The sequence below is a fragment of the Antechinus flavipes genome, chromosome 4 (genome assembly GCF_016432865.1).
Source record: "Antechinus flavipes isolate AdamAnt ecotype Samford, QLD, Australia chromosome 4, AdamAnt_v2, whole genome shotgun sequence".
NCBI lineage: Eukaryota > Metazoa > Chordata > Mammalia > Dasyuromorphia > Dasyuridae > Antechinus > Antechinus flavipes.
Genome location: NC_067401.1, coordinates 385544513 through 385567124, shown reverse-complemented (window position 1 = coordinate 385567124; position 22612 = coordinate 385544513). Strand labels below are relative to the sequence as shown.

Below are 22612 nucleotides of genomic sequence, written 5' to 3'. Positions count from 1 at the left end.
AAATGAAGGATTTGTGTTCAGATCTAAGGTCTGCTATTTTCTACTTCTATGATCTTACACAAATCATTTAACTCCCCTAAATCTTAGTTCCCTAATCTGCAAACTGCAGTTATTGGACTAGAGGACTTCTCTAAGGTCTGGATAGATACAATTTTAAATCACTTCCTCTCTTTATCCTCTTGCCTCAAGGAGAGATTGAACTAGAAGAATTGAGCTAACTCCCAACTCTAAAGCTATAGATTCTACCTGTGGAGTCAGATACAGATGTGACATTTTCAGGGGTTATCTATCAGGAAATGACCCCCAAAGAGAGAACTACATGAAAAAGCATAACCTGTTCTCTTTCATCCTTCTCAAAATTTATGATTTCCCATCTTTTCATTTATCTTTTCAGTTTTCTGTGTTCAGTACTAATTTGCATACACATTTTAAAGTTGCACCTTCCCATCCCAATGGACTGGAAGTCCAGGAGGCCAGAGATCTTTTTAGTCTTTCCATCCTTGGCTTATGTCTGATACTAATGCATAATGGTATGCTGCTCTTCCAGCAAATTCAGTAGTGCAGGGCATCTGCCACCAGAGGGCAGGAGAAGCTCAGGTTCCTACCCCTAGGACTGAGTCTACATTTTCTTTTTCCCTTTTCTTCGTTCCTTCTTTCCTTTTTTCCTTCCCTCTATTTTTACAGTCAGTAATGTGGGCCCAGGTCTTTCCAACTCTGAGATTAAATTTCTTTCTAACCTGCTACATCATAATGCTTTCTCAATTTTAGAATTTCAAAGTTGATTGTATAAGGTGATGTGGAGAAAAGAATTAGGGTTATTAAAATGGAATCTAGAGATCATCTACTTTCATTCACACAGATGAAAAAGGCTGAAGCCCATTAATGCTGAATGACTTGTCACAGCTAGTTTCTGGAAGTATTAAGATTAGAATGTAGGATTCCTGAATCCTTAACCAAAGATAACTAGTTGATCTCATAGGGTCATAAAGTCTTGAAATAGAGGGGGACTTTAGAAATCATTTAGTCTAAACCATAAATAACTGAGCAGGAATTCCCTTCATCTCTCTGAGATCCAAATGGGAGGGAATGGAATAGCAGAGAGTGAGGTTAAGCATAAAATAGACCCGATTGACCATGATGATTGAACAACTTTAGTAAATGTAATCAAAAGATACTAAAGAACCACTTTCCTTCCCTTCACCTCACTGTGCAGGCGAATGGAGGAGATGGGGCTCCCCTACTCTGAGAACCCAGTGACCCATAATTCCAATCCTTCCCAAATTCACATATGGCATTTGGTACTTCTATATGTTTCCTAGGTGTTCTGAACCATCTCTTTTAAAAGAGTTCTTCAATCCTCCAAGTGCAATCATAAAAGGGTTTTATTGGTCAGGATAGCTACCAATCATGCTTTGCCAATAGTACAATGTTCTTTATATGGATGCCATGGAATTTACATGCAGATGGTTTCTGGGGAGCACTGGGACAGGGGACAGCACTTAGCCCCTCACTCAGAAGCTCCCTGACCAAAATGAGCAGGTTGTTTGGCTTTTGCAGGATTCAGGGTTTATGGTCAAGAATATAATCCCTCTTATTTTATAAAGAATACTAGAAAGCAGATACCATATATGATGGTGGGGTGGTAGTGGTGGTCATGGGGTGGGTTTGAGAAGGGCTGTGTAGGAAGCAGGCATCAGACTATTTTCATTAGCTGAAACCTGGCATTAGGCAGCTTAGGGATCCTCACTCCAAATATTGTCCCCTTTTTAAAGCTTTACAGGAGAGAAGAAGCCCCATATAAGAGAGAAAGAAGGGAAAAGGGGATGTTGAAGAACTGGACAAGTATATCCATTCTGAAATGGAAATAAATTGCTAACTATATTCTCCACTCCAGCATCCTCAGACTTGAGGACAGCCCAGAAATGCCAAGCTCAGACAAGATTTTACATATCGGCTTGGACACAATGAGCCTTGATGAGCACTTCCAGACAGATCTAGCACTTTTCTCCCAAGCCCTAGGATGTCCCAACTAATGTGAATTCCTCTTCTCTTTTCAGGAAGCCCTGCAAAGGGATAGCAAAGAGGAGAAGCTGGTGCTGTCTTTTCTTTGGATCTCTAGAGGGAATCTAAGAAGAAGCAGAGTTCACTCTGACCATAGTCCCCTGATTTCTGATCCTGAGAATACACCTAAGGATCTACTAAGGATGGGTAACTTTCTGTTACCCATCAGGTCTCAAAACATTCAAAGCAAGGGACAAGTCTTTTATGCCTCATTCCTGGAGGAACCATTTCTTCAAAGCTCTTTCCACTGTTCTTCCTGGAGATTCTTCCCCTGCTTACTCCCTACCCTCCCTGGACTGGTCTAATGGCAGAGAAGGACATTGGAAGCAGAGGAATGGATGGAATTGCTGACATCTGTGAGGTCAGCGGATTTGTTAGTTGATTTCTCAGTTTTCGTGAAGAACTGAGCAAAGTCTGCCCATCTTATGTAATCTGATTATGAAAAGAAAATCTCTTCTCTGAGTAAGATAACCACTGTCTAGTTATGGAAAGCTTAGTAGAAGCTGAGCTAAATGCCTTTCAATAGACTAAGGAAATTGTTAGGATGCCAGAACATTTCAGGGATGAGACTTCTGGGTATTAATGGCCCACAGTGTGATATTTTCCAAGGAGTAGAGTTGGAAAGAAGTAAGATTATTATTATTCCTTCCCACATCTGAAAAAGTGTAGGTTTCCCTATAGACCACAGAGCAAAAGCTCACATACCCTGTATTATCTGTCTCACAGCAGAACATCTCAAATAGGAAAGAGATTTTCATGGGAAAAAGGTTTGGAGGATTGTGGAAAACTCAGAAAAGGTAGTTAGATAAAAAGTGTATTTTGAACTATGACTGTAGTGGGGCCCTAGAGGAAAATTCTGTCTATGGGCAGAGGCAATGTCAAATGTTGCTCATTGGAAGAGAATCAGGATAGAGCAAGGTGAGAAATATTAGTTATCTCAAGTTTTTGCTTGAAGAAACTTCCTGAGAAGACTGAGAGAAACAACTGTTCAGTGGGGATAGTTTGCATCCAGTAGGAAAGCTTGGCAGCCATTTACCCAATATAAAAGATTCCTTTCTATGATTCCCAGACCCCTGAGTTTACCTTTGAAAGGTTGTAAATTTGGGGAGTGGGATTTCCAGGAATTGTTGAGGATGACATCATTTAGGTCTCCCACCAACTTCTGGTCCTTTCAAAGTGATGGCTTCCTCATGAGATTACTAGGATATGCCTAAATCCTGCATCCCATTCCCACCCACCCCCTGTAATCTAACTTTATTTAAAAGGAGACAGAGTGAAATAGGATTCCATTGGATACCCATCTTGGGGGTGTGACTATGGTGGCCCTCTGGCCAGTTTTGAGATGTATGACTAATATTTTATCACAGAGGCTGATCGATGGTTACTAATGCCTCTGATTATGGCTACTTTTTGTTTGTTTATTACAATATTGATAATCATAGGTAAGACCCTCACACTCACATGGGGTAGTCCCAGATCTTCCAGCAAAAGCCAAACCAAACCATCAAGCCAGACACAATGGGGCAGTGAGCAACTGCTGTCATCTCTGATCAAAGTTCCCTCCTTGGGCCACTTCTCCCTCCCCTTGGGGCCCAGTGAAGGAGATGGATCAGATCTCAATGAGGCTGGCCAGGCGAAGGCAGAGGGGAGCATCCACAGGGACGGCGCTGCGCTGGATCTCGTTCCCATCCAGTCTCAGCACCTGGAGCTTGGAGAAGTTCATGACATCAACCACAGTGCAGAAGCTACTGATGGAAAACTCTGTGGGGAGAAGAGGGAGGGAGAGACAAGAATCCAGTTAGAGACCCGGATACATTCTGAATATCTCAGACCTTCTCCTCTCCCCTAACAAGTCAAAGAATATTAGGCAGCCTCTGTGTGGCTGGTTGAGATAGTGCCTCTGGGCAGAACACACAGGGATTGGCTTCTTGAATCATAGGACGAGGTTAATGGTGAAAGTTGAAGGGACCTTGGAAATCATCCATCTTTTTCATTTTACAAAGAAAGGAATTGAGTCACAAAATGAGTTGACCATCACATAGTGATTAAGGGTCAGAATCAAATTTATATTCTTAAAGCACATGTCATTTTGCTCATGTCACTATCCTACAAAGTGACTACCTCTTACTCTCCTGCATGGTGACTAATTTTTTCCTTCAGGATAAAATACTTATTTGTGTGGCATTTAAAATCCTGTGCCATCTGGCTTTAGCTTACTATTCCAAGTTAGTATACATTACTTCCCTTTAAACATTCTGTTTTCCAGTAAAACACTCCAAATTCCTCGTATCCCATATTCCCTCTCCCTGTCTTTGCATAGACTGCCTTCCATTCCATTCCACATATGTTGTAGAATCCTTAGATTCCTTCTAATCTTAACTTGTCCCATTTCCTTCTGAGCCTTTTCCTGATTCCTGCCCTTGCTTATACTCTTCCCCCAATTCTTTTATTGTTTGCTTTGTGTATTTTTTATATCTTCTACGTATAAGACTTGCTTCCCCCACATTGAATACAAAGTCCTTGAGGGCAAAAGCTAGTTGTCTTTGTAGTTTTTGCACACAATAAGTGCTTACTAAATGCTTATTGAATAAATGAACCAGGGCTGGAACCTGGGACCACTTAAATCTCAAGTCAAGGGCTCTTTTCACCATAGTTATAACTTATTGCTTTATGAATTTATGTGTCATCCTTAGGCAGGGGCCATGCTCATCTTTTTATATTGTTCCAATTTTAGTTCATGTGCTGCCAAAATTCTCACTATAACCATTACTTTTAATCGGGGGACGGATGTGTGCTGAATATTAGTAGGATATAAAATTAGGGGCAAGATGGCGTTAGAGTTCTCAGGCTGAGAAGCCCAATATACTCTCTCACCATCTGAAAAGTGGAGATGGGAATGAACATATCCATTGATGTCGCAGATCTGAGCTTCGTGATCTGCAGGCCACGAGCTAGGTCCGTATACACTTTATAGTCCTAGAAATTCTGGTGAGTTAGGAGGAGCAACTTTTCTCATCTGCCATCAGCATGGAACAGAAAGAGGGCAGCAGCACAGCAGTTTGGAAGAAAAGCTTGCATATGAGAGACTCTGATTGTTAGCTTCTGCATAGGGAAGTTCTCTAGGGAACTGCAATGAGCAAGAGGGAAAAAGTGGAGGGATTCAGATCTCAAATCACTCTTGTCATTTTGCAGATATAGAAAGTGGCAGGAAATCAGAGAGAGGGAGATTAAATTTAGAGATAAGTGCCTTTAAGTATCAGAGCCTGGTAGGCATATAAAGTGTACACTATCTCTCCCAGTCTGTACTCTGCCAAAGGAGAGAACAGAAAGTCTTTCATGGGAAAGAGTGAAACTTGAAAAGCTTGAAAATCATAGCCCACTCAGCGTGCATAGCACCTCTAGGGGTCAAAGAAAGAACTCCTTAGGAGTGGAGGGAGGGAAGGGAAAAGTCGGAACAGAAGTAAGTGTAAGGGATAATTTAAAATTTTACCCAGGCATATGTTCTGTCAATAAAAAGTTATAATTAAAAAAAAAGAAAGAACTCCTTTGCCTCTTGAATATTTAAAAATTATTTATCCATTTCCCTTTTCTTTACAATGCCTAATGATTTGTATATGTAATCTTAGTGCCTGGCAAATAGTAAGTGCTTAATAAATGCTTTTTGATTGCTTGGGTGAAAAGGTTCTTAAAGCTCCCTTAGGAACTAAGGGTTCCAGGATTTAATTCAATAAACATTTTTTGAGTACCCAAGATGTACCAGGCACTATGAAAAGTGCTGGGAGTACAAACAAAAAAAAGAGACAGTCCCTGCCCTCAAGGAGCTTACAATCTAATGGAGAAAGATCAGATGGTCAAACTTTTAAAATAAGGGGCCAGTTCACTGTCCCTCAAACTGTTGGAGGGCCGGACTATAGTAAAAACAAAAACTTTTGTTTTGTGGGCCTTTAAATAAAGAAACTTCATGGCCCTGGGTGAGGGGGATAATCGTCCTCAGCTGCCGCATCTGGTCCACAGGCTGTAGTTTGAGGACCCCTGGACGAAGATTCTTGAAAGATTATTCTAGTCTCTAATTTTAAAGATATGGAAATTGAAGGTCACATGGCTGGTTAGGGTTAGAGCAAGAACTAGAAGGTTTTCTGCTTATGAGTCCAGTATATTTTCTATTATACCATATGGCCTGCCCTAGTTCCAAATCTATTCAATCCCAAATCACAATCTGAGTTTGTGGCTTTCACTTTAGTTATTTTTTATAACTAGAACTAGATCCCATTCTTTCTCTGCTGGTTTCAGTTGGTCTAAATGATCCTGCTGTCCCAAGACACTTCCTAGTTTAGATAAATGTGGCATCCCTCTGAAAAACTTGTGTGCTGGTGATCCTAAGAGAAAGAGCCAAGTCATGGTCATTGACGTTCCATAGTGTTCTGTTTTGAGAAGCTGCAGAGGATTCTGTGGCCCCTTACATGCAAAGGAGCCTTCATAGACTTGGGGGGAGGAAATGACTGCTGACCCTGCCTTTAGCTGTTCTTCAAGATATTTCCTGTCTAATGTGTTGTCTACAGTGTAAGCAGAGCCTGCATCTAAGGTGCAGGAACCTGATCTTTGGGTTATTCTAGAACTGTTTCCTCAGGATCATTTCTCTCTCCCCCTCTAGGTAGCAGGAACCCTCCCTCTAAGTTCTGAGTTTGGGAACTGGAAAGTGAAATAAAATGTTGTAAATGGAACATTAGACTCAGAGACCTAGAGGTCTGAATTCAAATCCTTCCTTAGATACTCATTAGCCATTTAGATCAATTGATGAGGGGTTTGGACTCATGTGATGATTTTATAACCCTGAGATATAGAGGGAATAAATGGTGGTGTTGTTGCTGTCCAACTCTTGTGACCCTATTTGTTTTTTGCAAAGATACTGGAGTGGTTTGCCATTTTCTTCTCCAGCCCATTTTAGTAGAAAAAACTGAGGCAAACAGGGTTAAGTGACTCCTCCAGTGTCATATAGTTAGTGAGTGTCTGAAGCTGGATTTGAACTCATGAAGGTGTCTTCCTGATTAAAAAGGTCTGCTCTCTAGCCCCAGTTTTGCTACATATTAGCTATGTGACCTTGGAAAAATTATTCCCCTTTTATGGGCCTCAGTTTCCTTACTTGTCAAAATCAGGACGTTGAACTATAAAATCTAAGGCCCTTTTCAGTTCTGACATTTTGTGAGTTTGGGAAAATAAGGACTAGTTACCTTGAAAGAAACATTTGGAAAACAAAAGTGGATGGACGAGGATAAATGAAAATAGTTGGAATCAGTAGGAGAAGAGATGAAGAAAAATTAATAGCGTTATTATACATAAGTGACTATTTTAGATACACAAAATAGGGCAGGAGGAGAAGAACTGCAGCTATAGCTCAAGAGCATAGGATCCTAGATTTATAGCTGAAGGGAACTTCGAGGTCATCAAGTCCACCCCTTCACCATCACCCCAGATAAGAAAACTGATGCATGGAGAGGTCCTCCCGACTTTAGGAACTATAATACATGGCCTCTGAATCTGTACTGAGACATAGGCAAGGATTTCCAGACTACCAAAAGTTATTTCAGATTCTGGAAGGAATTATTAGGAAGGCTGGAAAATGTCCTTTTCCATAGATCTTCCAGAAAGCAGCTCCATAATAATGGAACTATTTTTGTGGACTCCTCCTCCAGAGACAGGAGAATGGCTCCTGTGATCTTTGGAGAGCTCCTCTACTCACAGAAAAGAGATGATAGTAAAAGAGAGGGGCGATGTCTGTTTCCAAAGTCACACAGCTAATATGCAGCAGCTCAGTCTGGAGCTGGGCTGGAGTCTTAGTAATGGATTCTCTGTCCCAGACCTGGGGGTAAGGGGGTGGGGGCTCAGGTAGGAATGCTTTGTCAAGGTGCCCAGACTGTGCTATTTGGGTTGCAAATGTTTATGTATATACTGTGTGTTCACACAGATAGACATATATTTATGTTCACGGTGCCTGTAGATTCCTTTCCACTAAACTAGACATTCCGAGCCCCTCCATTTAGCTCCAGAGTGATGATGAATGGGACAGGGCTTCTGTTCAGAGACAGTGGGAAGACATTTCTCAGCCCAGATTAAACACTGACCTAAGTCTTTCCAAATTCCTCCTGGTACACCCGCCCTGCTTCGGTGGATCCCAGGGTTTTGGAATAACATTGTGAGCTGTGTTCCTCTGCTGCCGCCAAGCTGGAAAAGCTGAAGGATATGCTGATGGGAGGAGCGGGCAGGGAGGGAGCAGCCTGTCCATCATTCTACCTCATGCCCATTGGCTTCAGGAATTTGATCATTCTCATTCTCCAGGCTGCTGTGCCGAGAGCCAGAATCTCTGGCTAGAAGGCAAAGTAATACCATAAAAAAAAAGACACTTAGAGTCTGAGGACCTGAGTTCAAATCCTAACCCTGCTTACTAACTCGAACAAATCATTTCTTGAGCCTGTGCCTCAGTTTCTCTCCACTTTCAAACTGAGGGGATTGAATTAGGTAGTTGTTGAAGTTTTTTTTGTATTGTTTTGTTTTTGCAAGGCTACTGAGGTTAAGTGACTTAACCAGAGTCACGCAAAGCGAGTTCTCTATCTACTTCCCCATCTAGATGCCCCCAAACTAGTAGTCTTTAGGATCCCTTCTAATCTCAATATATACTTTTCCATTCTCTAGAGAGAATATTTGAAGCAATAGGAAGTCCATCATCTGCCGTTATTCTGAATCAGAGAAGGGTCAATGAGTAATCAACAACTCTAAGATACTATGCTTTGGGAGCCCAATGAACCAAGACAAGATTCATGGATTCTAGTATTCTTGTCTATATGAACTTAGGTAACCTTATCCTTTATCTGAAACTTGGTTTACTGCATCTTTGCAATAAAATAATGGTAAGTGGGATGGAAAGAAATAAGGAATTGAACTTATATCTGGAGAAGAGAGGATTAAGAGCAGAAGATTAGAATTAGTCTTTTAGTCCTAGAAGAGAACAGAGCATCAAAGCCAGAGGAGAATTTAGTGTCCATTGAGTCCGAAGAAGAATTTGAGGTGAAAGAGAGTCACAGAATAAGTGTCTGAGGCAATATTTGAACCTAGGTCTTTTTGACTTCAAGTTGGATTTTCTATTTTCTTGTTATTCCCCCACTATCTTTGTGGGACTGGTGGTAAGTAGCCACTGGTTTCCGCTGATAACAAGACAAATGGCAATTGGATTTATACTGTTAGATAGATTTGGGGATGCAGAAAAATTTAAAATAGATAGAAAGTAGAACTTCTTTGTGAGTTTCCAGAGCATTTCAAGAGGGTGATTTGTTTCTCTGGAGAGTTTTAAGGGACTTCTAGGTACTTGGAATAGCTTGATTTTACCTAGAGGTGGAAGGGACAAAAATCATCTCTTTTACCCCAAGGATAGGATGCTCTTTCAGGTCATATTTTCAGGACAACTCCTCAAAGCTATGCAAAAACACAGAAGATGGCTCTGGATCAGGGGATAAGAACTCCTCTTGAAAATTAAGCTCTGCAATTTGGAACTATGCCCAAAGAGCTATAAAACTATGCATACCCTTTAATCCAGCAAATCCAGTGATACTGGATTTGTATCCCAAAGAGATCATAAAAGAGTGAAAAGGACCTAAATGTACAAAAATGTTTGTAGCAGCCCTATTTGTAGTGACAAGGAATTGGAAATTGATTGGATACCCCTCAGTTGGGGAATGGATGAATAAGTTATGATATATGAATGTTATGGAATATTATTGTTCTGTAAGATATGATGAGCAGGGCTGATTTCAGAAAGGGCTGGAAAAACTTACATGAACTAATGCTGAGTGAAGTGAGCAGAATCAAGAGAACATTGCAACAAGAAAATTATGTGATGATCAACTGTGATGGACTTGGCTCTTTTCAACAATGAGGTGATTCAAGGCAATTCCAGTAGACATGATGGAAAGTGCCATCCATTTCAGAGAGAGAACTATGGAGATTGAATATGGATCAAGTATAATATTTTCACCTTTTGTTGTGGTTGTTGTTTGTTTGTTTGCTTCCCTCCGCTCTTTCCTTGTGTTTTTCCCCCTTTTGATCTGATTTTTTTTTTTTAAAGAGAACTGCCCACATTTAACCTATATCAGATTGCTTATTGTTTTGGGGAAAGGAGAGGGAGGAAGAGAGGGAGAAAAACTGGGACACAAAGTTTTACGAAAGTAAATGTTGAAAACTATCCTTTCATGTATTTTGAAGAATAAAATATTATTTAAAAAGAAGAAGAAAGAAAATTAAGCTCTGCTGTAAGGTTAGCCTTTAGGTCTTTCAAGAGGGACTAGTTTGGCTCTAAGGCAACAACTAAACCTTAATTGTGTACCTACCATCAGATGGTGTCTCAGCCCAGCTGAATGCATGTATGCCCAGCCTTTTGCAAAATACAGCTTTTTAGAGAAAAACTCCCTTGGGACAAGAAGATCCAGGAGAAGCTAAATGGTTTTCAAGAAAACCAGCTTGGGCTGGAAGCCAATGGTGAAACTGTAAACTTTTTCTAAAGCTCATTATTTTATGGCCACCCCATCACCAACCTCCCTGATATGTTTTTGGGAGTGGACTTCCCCTCCTTTTGGATTCCCTGTCTTCTCTAGTCCGCTTAATCACAAAAAGAGACAAGCCTAAGAAAGAGAAAAAGGCATTTCTCTCTGAGCACTTTTCTTGTAACAGTTTAGGTCGTTAAAATCCTTGCCCTGGGGCCGTTAATGAGTTCTGCTTTTCCCAGGGGAGAAGAGAATTTTGCTGTTAGAAGAAGGAGGTTAAATGCTGGTCCAGTCCCTCCCAGCTAGGATTAAGATCTCAAAAGCTTTTGCTTGAGCTAGGTTTATGCTAACCTTGAGACCTCATTAGGAAAGTGAGTTGAAGAGCCCCTGGGTAATCTCAATACAAAATAAATGCCTTCATTCATTGTCCATACCAGCTGTTTGTTGTCTGAGAGTGAAAGTTCTATGAGGGCTGGAGGCTAGGTCTTTTAATTTTAGTTAGGTCTGAATGTAGAAGCTTTTAGGAAAGAGAAAGCTTGTTGATTCACTTGCCTCCTGCCCTTTGGGCAGAAGGCTAGACTCACTGTGCCTTTGCTCACAACAATAATTGATATTTACTCCCATTTTAAAGTTTTTACAAAGTGTACTAGACATAGTGATGAGAATTCTGGACATGAAATCAGGAAGATTTATGTGAAAATCTTCAGACAATTACTGTGTGAACTTGGACAAGTCACTATAATATAATATAAATCTTATAATATATCATCATATTGAATCATATCTCTCACACTTTGTTATATGAGGTAGATGTTATATCAAACGATAAAACATGTAAAATGCTTTGGAAATCTTAAAGTCCTATACAAGTATGTATTTATTTTATTTATTTGTATTATTCGTTTCCTTATAGTCTGGTGAGGTAGATAGTGCATATATTATAGTCCCCTGTTTTACAGCTAGGGAAACAAGCTCTGAGATGTGATAATTTTACTTATGGCTACTCCTTGAGTAAAAGTTGAAGTCAGGATTTAAATCCAGAGCTCCTTATTCCTGTGTAATCAATAAAAAGAAATCATTCCATCTTGTGTTTAATGGGTCTGACCTATTAGAAACACATATTTATTAATATTTCAAGCAGTTGCTAGGAGGGGTCCATAATGGATTTGCCCTACCAGGAAAGGCTCTTAATGAACAAAGGCCTATCTGAAGGGTTTTTGAATTTATTAAAGAGTTTCTAGATAATTACTTTGCATTAAAGTGGCAAATGAAAAATGTGGGTTTATCTGATGGGAAAACAAAACAAGTTAAAAAAAAACCCATTTTGGAGGATTAAAGAGTGACAAATCAGGGACTTAGAACCTCAAGGTGAGGCTCCAGGTGAGATGAAGGTGTTACAAGAGATAGAGTCAAATAAATGCAAATTATTAGGTCCAACAGGTTTTGAATTTTGCTATGGTCCAAAGACTGCTAACACTGATACCTTCCAGTATCTTATAACATTGCCTTATTGGCAATTAATTTTGACCCATAACTACTGGTCTAGAGAAAAGGCTGTAAAATAATATTTTCACCTTTTGTTGTTGTTGTTGTTTGTTTGTTTGCTTCCCTCCACTCTTTCCTTGTGTTTTTTCCCCTTTGATCTGATTTTTTTTATGGCATTAAAGACTGTAACATTCTCTGTATAGTCTAAGTTTAACAAGTAATTTTCTATTTTTTTGTAATATAGAAACCCAGTATTCTTTCTAATATAACTTGTGCTACTTCTTCCTCCTAGGACGAATTTCCTGCTGCTCTCCAGCTAGGGTTGCCTACAAGGCAAGTGCTCTATAAAGTTCTTTAAAAGGCCAACCATCTACCCAGTGTGTTTACACATACCTGCAGCCCTGCTATGGGGGAACTGAGGTGGGAGGATCCCTTGAGCCAGGGCTTCTGAGCTATAGTGAGTTAAGCCAATTCTGTGCTCACGCTAAGTATGGTGAGTCCTTGGTGCTGCTGTTGCTGGGAACTAGTCTGTTGCAAAGAGAAGCAAACTAAAGTGCCCACATCCAATAGATCCAGGACCGGTCGGTCCCATGGGGGGCCACTAAATTTATAGCTTGGGCAAGAAAGCATAACTCTCATCCCTATTTCTCATCCCCAAGTCTCACCATTGATCCGATTGCCTTGAAGATAGAGATTCTCCAGGTTGGTATTGACGGGTGGAATCTTCTGCAGCTGGTTGTAGGAGAGATCGAGCTCAAGGAGACTACTGGCATTGAAGGTATTGGTGGACAACCCGTTGTTGGTAAGACTGTTGTGAGACAGTCGCACATAGAGCAACTTGGGGGACCCCCGGAAATAACTGTCTGGAACAGTGTAGACGTTGTTGTGCTCCAGGTACAGCTGTTCGAGGGCAGCAGGCAGTCCGTCCGGCAGCCTCCGGAGGTGGTTGTAGCTCAGATCCAGCATGATTAGGGATCGGAGACCCCGCATTGAACTCCCCACCTCTTGGATCTCATTGTGCTGAAGGTACAGGGCAGTCAGGTTCTCCAGTCCCTCCAGAGCATTGTTGGGCACTCGGGAGATTTGGTTGTGGTCGAGATGGAGTTCCCTCAGGGATCTGGGCAGGGGACCGGGCATCCGGGTCAGGTTGTTGTGGTCCAGGTACAGTCTCTCCAGGTGCTTCAGCTTGGAGAAGACTCTCTTGCCAACCTTATCACTGGTGATCTGGTTGCCATGGAGAGCAATCCAGAGTAGTCCAGTGGCGTTGTCAAAGACGGCTTCCTGAATGGCTGAAATCTGGTTGTTCTGGAAATAGACGTACTTCATCCGAGAAGGGACAAAAGGCAGGTACTTGAGGTTTCTGTTGTCACAATACATGGCTGTGGGGAAGGTGGGAGGGCAGTCACATTCTTGGGGGCAATCTCGGGGTTCGGGGGGAGGCTGACTGCCATAGGCATAGGCAGGACCTTCTTCCACTCCATAGGGATAGGGCTCATAGGGCTCATAAGGGTCATAGGGATCGTAATATGTAGACTGCTGGCTTCGAAGGTAGTGGAACCACCAATGAGTGTCATCTTCATACTGGGCCCAGGAGATGGGGCAGAGCCCAGCCAAAAGCAGCAGGGGCACCCACTGCATTTTGTCTCTGGTACCTTCCAGAAAAGAGAAGATAAGAGTGAGTTGAATGTGCATATTCTTGGTATATAATATTTGCTCTAGAGATACAATTTTCAATTTACAAACACCCATTTCCTTTCCCTCCCCAATCCTTTCTTCTTTCAGAGGGAGGAGAGGAGAAAATCCCCAAACCCTTGTAATAAGTAAAGTTGTCAAACAAAACAAACTCCCATATTAATCATATCCAAAAAAGTGTATCTCATTCTGCACTATAAGCTCTCTGATAGGAAATTGATGGCATATTTTATTATTGGTCCTATGGTTGATCATTTAGGATGTCTGTATCCAAGGTAACCAGGCAGATGTCTGTCTGTGTGTCTGTCTTCACCAGATTGAAAGAATACTAAAGGCAGGAACTATGCCGTCTTTCTCAGACTGAGGTTTCCTAAGGATAAAGACCAGGTCTCTTTCATCAATTAATCAATAAATATTTCTTAAGTATCCACTATGTGCCAAATATTGTAATAAGGAATGAGGATACAAGAAGAGGCAAAGACAGCCCCTGTTCTCAAGGACCTCACAGTCTAAAAGGAAAGACATCAAGCAAATAAATATGTAAAAAATAAGTCATATATAAGAAAAATGAGAAATAATTAAGAGAGGGAAGGTATTAGAATTAAGAAAGGTTGGGAAAACTTTCCTGTAGAAGATGGGATTGTAATTGGGACTTAAAGGAAGCCAAAGAAAGCAAAACATGGAGCTGAGGAAACCATCAGACCAGATCAAACATTCCTTTTAGAATGAAAACTCCCCAAGGGCAGGAGCTGAATTTCAGTTCTACCAGGATCTGGCTGCTGTGGGATCTCAGACCTTGCTTATCCCTGAACCCTGGTTTCCTCATCTGCAAGAATAAACAGATGGACTAGTTAATCTTTGAGTTAATTTAATGATCTGTGGCCCTTTGCTTCCTGCTTTTATCTGAATTTTATCCCAGTAATTCCATATAGGCTTCTCTATTGGGGGATACAGACTCAAAGGGCACACAGAGTGTTGACCACCTAAGAGGGTAAATTAGGAGACCAAGCTCTTCTCCTGATGGTCCCAGAGTATGATTCTTTTAGGCTGGGAAGGACCTTGAAAATGGACTTGGAAGCCTTGGGTGCCTTTGGAGCCTTTAGGACCTTGCAGGTTATATTGGGTCAAGTGTGAGCATTTCGGAGCTTCCCTGGACAATGACACATGTCCCATGAAACTTTCTTCAAGGCTTCAAAGTCTTCTGATTTTTTCCTAGATGCCTAGGGATACTTTGAAGTGACTTGAAGTGTCTAAAAGGGCACAGAGTGCCTTCCTCCTTTGGACCGTTATCTGGCTTTCTAGCAGAAAGCCTAGATACCATTAGCAGATTGGGGGCTCCTATCCTGATGCCTCTTCCAGGAAATTCACAAGGTGCTGCTGATAAGAAAATTCCTTTGATTGGCAGCTTGTGGAGTAACAGAGGGAAAGGTGGATCAATAGTGAACCAACAGAATGGCTCCAGGTTTAGGACACTGGCTGTCGAGTTTGGGGCTTGGCTTTCCAGTGCAAATGATGGGGACATAGAATACAAACTGAATATAATCCTCTCTCCTCTACAGTGTCTAGTAAAGGGGGCCATTGGGACCCAAAGGAAAGGAACAGGGAATGTAGAAAAATGCAAAGGGAATGTGAGTTCAAATCCTGTTTCTTCCTTACTACTTGTGTGATCTTGGACAAGCGATTTCACTTCTCTGGGACTCATTTTCTTCATCTGTAAGCGAAGGGGTTGGACTAGATTATCTCTTACAGCTCTAACTTTATGATCCTCTGACTATTCCCAGGCTCTTTCAGGTGGTTACTGCCAGAGAGCCTTCTGACATCACCCCTTTTTCAATTCATCCATCTCTTGCCAAGATACCTGTCTGGCAGGGATGATCTGGGAATGTCATTTTCTCTCCAGAGGGCACCGAATGCTGGCATCTGATCTGCTAGGCCCCATGCCTAGATCACCCATGGCGCTCCACGGCTCACTGCCACCATGCTAACCACACTGATTGGATGAAAACATTGGATTGGAGGAGAGCTTGGTGGGGAGAGAAGGCATTTCACCTTTCAGGAAGGTCTGTAGGTGAGGAAAATGGCTATCAAGCACACCCAGTGTAGTTAAACCATGATCTCGTTCGTCCCAGTCAGGTGCCTACTCCACGATTGGGGAGGTGGAGAATCAAATTCCTAGAAATGGATGCTCAATTTTCAAACACACCCAGCCCTACCTGTTCCCTATCAAACCGGAAGGTCCCTCAGAATAGAGATTATAGCCTCGCTACTAACATTTCAAGGATTATCTCCATACCTATTAAACACTGACAACTCTGAGCAGGAGAAAAGTAACAGTGGATCAGCTGGAAGGGACCATAGAGTCATTGCATCCCTTCATTTTACAGCTGAGGAAACTGAGGCTCAGAAAAAGGAATTAATTTGTCCAAGGCCATAGGTATACTAAGTGACAGAACATCTTCCCCACTGTATCATCTTAGACTCTTAGAATAGAAAACTAAGGAAAGCATTTCATTACATCTGCTGAAGAGATAGACTCCCAAATTTGTGGACATTGGGCATGGGGGGAGCCCACCTTCCTGGACATGACTTCTCTCTAGGCTTCTTTAAACAGACATATTTGGGAGGAATTGAGAGATCTCCCCCAAATTCTGCTGCCATTAGCTTTTTAAGTAAGAATTATTGCGTCCCAATAAGCCCTGGGGTTGCTGGGGGAACAAGATCCCTGGCCTGTTCTCAGGCAGACTTAGATTTTAGACAAAGAGCTCATAGTTCCTTAGGAAAAGACTAGGCTGCCCCACAGCCTGGGCATGCTGGCTGGCCCTTGGCTCCAGAAACAAGTGAAGATGGATGGAACTGCCCACTGCCAACCACATATTTTTCCATGCATAACCTCTCTGCTTCTGCTGGACTAAGGTAGCTGCTGGTGGGGGGGATTTTAGAGGAGGGAGAAGGTTGGCATAGAGAAACTTTGTCTCCATTTCCACTTTCTCCTAGACTAGGCACTTTGGTAAGAATTTATCCTTTTCCAAGAAGCATTTCTGGCACTGTAGCTCTTACCTTTCCCCTGGACAGTCCCTACCTTTGGGGTGGGATCCCTGGCTGGCATACCTTACCTAGCTGAACATTCCTACTTTTCAGAGACAATTCTTTCCTATTTAAGACGTGGACCTGGAATGGATACCCAATAGCAGAGGAATTTGAAGTATTGCAAGAGAAACATCTTAAGAGTTAGAATTTGGGGTGGGGGCACCCCTCCTCTATGTGCTACCTTCCCTTTCATGGAAACACACTCTTCTTCTCCCTTCTCTGTTTTTCTTTTTTTTCTTTTATCATTCCTTCCCCTCTGCTTCCTTTTAAAAAAAATTCTGCTTCCTTCTTTTTTTCTCTATGTGTTTCTGTGTTTTTATTTCTCTTTTTTTTTTCTTGCTTTTCTCATCTATCCACCACTGAGAACTTAACATCTCCAATCTGGATTGCAGCCGTACTTTTCTCTCACACTTTTCTTGAGACTGAGAAATTAATACCTCCCCATCTGGATTAATAATAATTAACAATAATAATAGCAGAATCTCCTCACCCACATTCCTTCTGAGGCTAAGAAATTAATATCTCCAATATGGATAAATAACTAATAATATAGTAAGGATTAATAACTATCTAATAGCAGTGGGACCCCTCACCCACTTTTCTCCTGAGCCTAGCTCACCTGTATCTTGGCACACAGAGTTTCATTTGGGTACCCAGCCCCCAATAGAGTAAGTTAAAGGCACTTATAGAGCTGGGGAATAGGAATTTAAAAAGAAGCAGCAGTCCTATGCACTTACCTGATCCTTCTCTTTTCCACAGATAAGAATTCAGGAGTCCCCAAGTGGAAAAGTCAAGGCAGACACACACTGAGGGAAATCCTGCAACCCTTCTCTCCTCCCCCGCCCCCCTCGCTCCAGCATCCCTAGAATTGTCACTGGCGTTAGGGGTTGGGAAAAGGAATGATTCCTCCTCTGACTCATGCTTCTTCTATTCCCTTTTTTTCCTGTCTCTCCATCAGGGATACCAAGTACCAAAAAGAGACAAAATGAATAAACTTACCTAAGAGAGTTGTCTCTCTTAGAAAGCGACCGCGTTTCTCCGTCTAGTCTTCTGTGGATTGGCAGATGTGTGTGTGTGTGTGTGTGTGTGTGTGTGTGTGTGTGTGTATGTGTGTGTGTGTGTGTGTGTGTGTGTGTGTGTATAGAAAAAGAGAGTATTGGAGTGTGTGCCGGTATATGCCAGCCAGGGGTCCCGCCCCAAAATTCCTAATCAAATATTGTGAAGTTGGGGGCTGGTGAGCTCTAATTCTGGCTCCCTACGGAACCTGCTAAGAAGTTTGACTTTGAGAGAGAGTTTTGCAGACAAATGTGCAAAAATCCTTCTGTCGACTGGCTGCTATAAACCCACCCTCTTTCCCCTTGGTCTTTCCATTCACTTATCTTCCCTCAAAGTGTTGGCAGCTCTGGGTCTCTCTCTGCTGAATGAGTTAGTGGTTGTCCCAGAAGTTGTTTGTATAGTCACTTATGAGGTGTCTGGGTTTCTCATTAAATGCAACCAGGGCAGATGCAGATGATGGGGTGGGGAGAAGGCCAGGGTTTGGGAGCAGCCCCCTTAACTCCTTCAGCCTTCCACTAGTCCCCTAGGAAAACCAAAAGCCTGGATCCTTTGGGAATCAGCTTCAGGGGTTTACTGAGAAATGGGTCATGATTGACCAGTGATCATAGCAAGGGGCTGATGAGGTAGCATGGACTTCAGTCACTTGGGGGAAATCATTTCACCTCAGCATTTCACCAGCATTACCAGGTGGTAATTCTTTCAGGAGGGTAGGTGGGAAGTGAGAACCTGGACCTGCAAATTCACTGGTGTTGGAGATTCTCAGTAAGGAAATTGATTCTACCAACATATAACAGCAATTGTTTTTATAATTTATATTCTTAAAGGGTTGTCCCAGCCATTGAGGGTTAAAGTTACTTGCCCTGGGAGGAGGAATCAGGAATCAGCACTTGAATCCAGGTCTTTATGATTCCAAAGCTCCCTATCTACATTAGGTTGTCTCTCCTCTCCCCCTTTTCCCCTCTCCCCAGGCAATTGGGGGTAAGTGTCTGAGGTCAGATTTGAACTCGGGTCTTCCTAACTTCAGGGCTGGTGCTCTATCCATTGTACCATCTAGACTGTCTTTTGTAAGGATATCATTTACCCCATTTTATAGATGAGGAAATAAAAACTGACTTGATCCAGAGAAGTTTGGAGGAAGGATCAGAACCTAGATTTTGTGATTCCCCCCTTTGTTCTATGACAAGGAGAGAGTAATGCCTTCTCAACTCTTACACTTGTGAAGTCACTGAAATGAGAGGCTAAATATGAAGGTTATTTTCCTTGAGAAAGAAAATGCCAGATAAGCATAATTTTGTAAGGATTTCTCTATTGAACTTTGTTCCGTGTTTTTGCTATTATTATTGTTAATACTTGGAATAAACTTCTCTTTCCCTCTGTATCTGTCATATTCTTATTCATCCTTTAAAATTCAATTCAATTGCTAAATATTTTCCCCAGTTGTTAATGATCTTCTCTCTCAAAACTCACATGTGGCTACAGTATGTGTTTTATTATGATATACAGCTATTTGTGTTGATGTCTTGTACCTTATAATCAGACTGATATGTCTTATCTAAACTTGGGTGTCCCTTAGTCTCTGCCATATTGCTCTGTATGCAGTAGGTACTTATTAAGTGTTGAAAGAATGAGTATGTACTAAGATTCAAAGAATCATGGCAGCTAGGTGGCACAGTGGATAGAACAGCAGTGTAAGAGTCAGAAAGATCTGAACGAACTGATGGGAAAGTCATTTAAGTTTGCCTCAGTTCCTTTATTTGTAAAATGAACTTGAGAAGAAAATGGCAAATTATTCCTATATATTTGCCAAAAAACTAAATCTTCCCCCGCAAAAAACTCACCCAAACCCAAATGAGATCACAAAGAGTCAGACACAACTGAAAAATGACTGAACAACAAAGCTCAAAGAAGAGCAGAAATTTCATAGTCATGAGACCATGAACCTAGGGTCAGGCAAGTTCTTAGACATTCAATCACACCCTTCTCCCCCCCCCCCCCAAGTCATTCAACATCTAAGTAACAAAAAATGAGCCCAGGTGTTCTATTACTAAGCATACTTACTTCCAGCCCATGATAGTGTCTGAGGAACATGCATGGGATCTTTATAAATTTTTTAAAATAGTAGTTTTTTATTTTTCCAAATACATGCAAAGAGAGTTTTCAACATTAACCTTTACAAAACCCTGTATTTCAAATTTTTCTCTTTCCTTCTTCTATGCCCCTCTCCCCGAGACAGCGAGCATTCTACTATAGGTTAAACAAGTTCAATTCTTCTGAACATATTGCCATATTCTTTATGTTGCCCAAGAAAAATCATATCAAAAGGGAAAAAAATATAAGAAAAAGGGGGAAAACACAAGCAAATAAACAATAACAACATCAAAAAAGAGATGAAAACACTGCTTTGGTCCACACTCAGTCTACATAGTTCTTTCTCTGGATGCGGATAGCTCTTTCTATCACAAGTCTATTGGAATTGTCTTGGAATCACCTCACTATGAAAACTCACTGAAAGTCAATCACAGTTGATCATCAGTTGGTTTGTTGTTGGCGTGTGTAATATTTCTTGCTTCTACTCATGCAACTTAAATCAGTTCACATAAGACTTTCCAGGATTTTCTGAAATCAGCCTGCTCATTCTTTCTTATAGAACAATAATATTCCATTACATTCATAAACCATAACTTATTCAACCATTCCTCAACTGATGGGCATCCACTCAATTTCCAGTTCCTTACCACTATAAAAAGGGGATACGTGCAGGCATGGAGGACAGCCTAGGAGGACAGAGTCCTGAGAAGAGAGTCTTGTATAAAGAACAGCAAAAAGGTCATTGTTGATGACTCGTAGAATGCATGAAAGCAAAGAAAGAGCAAAAAGATTTAGAAAGAGCCAGATTGTTATGGCTTTATTTTTCAGAGCAATCAGAGGTAAGTGACTTGCCTGCCATTGCACGGCTAGCAAGTCTGGGGTTGAATTTGAACTCAGGTCCTCCTGATTCCAGGGCTGGTTCTCTATCTACTGGCCCATAAAGGCTTTTAAAAGCCAAATAGGATTTAATATTTGATTCTAGAGTCAAAAGTGAGCCAGTGGCATTTATTGAGCAGGGGGGCAACAACACTTTATTTTTTTTATTAAATCTTTTTATTTAGAAAACATATGCATGGGTAATTTTTCAACATTGACCCTTGCAAAACCTTCTGTTCCAAATTTTCTCCTCCTTTCCCCCCCCCTTTCCCCTAGATGACAGGTAAACATATACTTTAGAATGATCACTTTGGCAGCTGGAGAATGGGCTGGAATGACTTGAAATAGGGAGACTCTGAGGAAGGTGATCAGAATAGGGGTGATGAAGGGTACATCAGGTTGGCATTTATGTAAGTAGAGGGAAGAGGAGAAGGATTGTAAAGGCAATGAATTGGGCATTTGGGGTGAGTATGAGGAATTTATTTTTTGGGGGCAAAGACAGGATTTTGCTGGTACAACAAGTTCCATGTGAGATTTCCTCTACCAAGCAGATTAGGACTTAACTCTGCCACCTATGATAGGTGCAGTATCTGTAATCAGGACTCATCGTCCTGAATTTCAATCTGGCCTCAGACACTAGCTGTGTGACCCTGGAAAGTCTTTTGACCTTGTTTGCCTCAGTTTTCTCATCTGTAAAATGAGCTGGAGAAGGAAATGGCAAACCACGTAGGATTTCTGCCAAGAAAAGAAAGCAAAGAATTTTGTATCTCCTTCTTGAGGCAATGGGAAACCAGAGATTATTGAGCTGAGGGGGGTGACATGGTTGGACCTGCATTGTAGGAAAATCAATTTATTATCCGAATGAAAAATAGATTGGAATAGGGAGGGTCTTTTTTTTTATTATAACTTTTTATTGACAGAACCCATGCCTGGGTAATTTTTCCCTTGCACTCACTTCTGTTCTGATTTTTCCCCTCCCTCCCTTCACCCCTCCCCCAGATGGCAAGCAGTCAATAGGGAGGATCTTGAGGCTGACAGACCTACCCCCCATCTCTTACAATACTCAAGATATGAGGTACAGAAGACCTGCATTAGAGGGCTGGCAGTGTCGGAAGACACAAGATAGCTTATATGAGAGATGTTACAAAGTTAAAATTGACAAGCCTCGACTATAGCTTGGATATGGGGCATGAGAAACAGTGACTAATTCAGGATGACTCAGATTGTGAGCCTCAGTGATTGAGAGGATGGTGTTACTCTATTGTTTTTTCCTTTGTTCTGGAGGGGATACTATGACATGCAAGTGAATCAAATTTCAGTGAGAGAAGGCTATACAAAGTCACCAGCCTTACCGCATCCAGACCCATCTGGATACAGTGTCAAGATACAGATCAGGATTACTGGAGATGGCCCTGGAAGCAGTGGGAGACCTTGGCTTTTTTAAGCTAAGTTTTTTCTCAGGTCTCAGTTTGACTGAGGCAACTGCCCATTCACTGATTAAAGTTGGATAAGAAATGAAGCAAAGAATAGCCTTTTTTATCTAGTTGAAAAAAGAAGCAAGCAATTGTGGGAGGAGAAGACCAAAGAAGGAAGAGAGGAAAAAGGAAAGAAAGAAGGAAGAAGAAAGGAAAAATAAAGGAAGGAAGGAACAATGAAGGAAGGAAGGAAGAAAAGAAGGAAGGAAGGAAAGAAAGAAGGAAGGAAGGAAGGAAAGAAGGAAGCTCTGTTGTTTGGTCTTC

The 22612-nt window shown here is 41.5% G+C and overlaps 1 protein-coding gene and 1 non-coding gene across 3 annotated transcripts; both read right to left on the bottom strand.

Annotated features, from left to right (window-relative positions):
• Nucleotides 1-1364: 1364 nt before the first annotated feature.
• FMOD (fibromodulin) lies at nt 1365-17934 on the bottom strand. 2 transcript variants are annotated; one of them, XM_051998598.1, is made up of 3 exons: nt 17853-17934; nt 12740-13726; nt 1365-3822 (listed from the first exon to the last, which is right to left on the bottom strand). In XM_051998598.1, exons 2-3 carry the CDS (start codon nt 13710-13712, stop codon nt 3671-3673), a joined length of 1125 nt encoding a protein of 374 aa, XP_051854558.1. In that variant the 5' UTR covers nt 13713-13726; nt 17853-17934; the 3' UTR covers nt 1365-3670. The 2 variants fall into 2 exon arrangements, with proteins under 2 accessions (XP_051854558.1, XP_051854559.1); XM_051998599.1 differs by lacking the exon at nt 17853-17934 and adding an exon at nt 17591-17666.
• LOC127563574 (U6 spliceosomal RNA) lies at nt 4713-4819 on the bottom strand. Its single transcript, XR_007954021.1, has one exon. It is a non-coding gene; the product is annotated as a U6 spliceosomal RNA (small nuclear RNA).
• Nucleotides 17935-22612: the final 4678 nt, after the last annotated feature.

Coding starts and splice junctions, on each gene's coding strand:
- FMOD (XM_051998598.1), bottom strand. CDS start 13,712: ATGCAGTGGGTGCCCCTGCTGCTTTTGGCTGGGCTCTGCCCCATCTCC. Junction 3,823..12,739: donor TCAAGGCAATCGGATCAATG/GTGAGACTTGGG, acceptor TTCTCCCCACAG/AGTTTTCCATCAGTAGCTTC.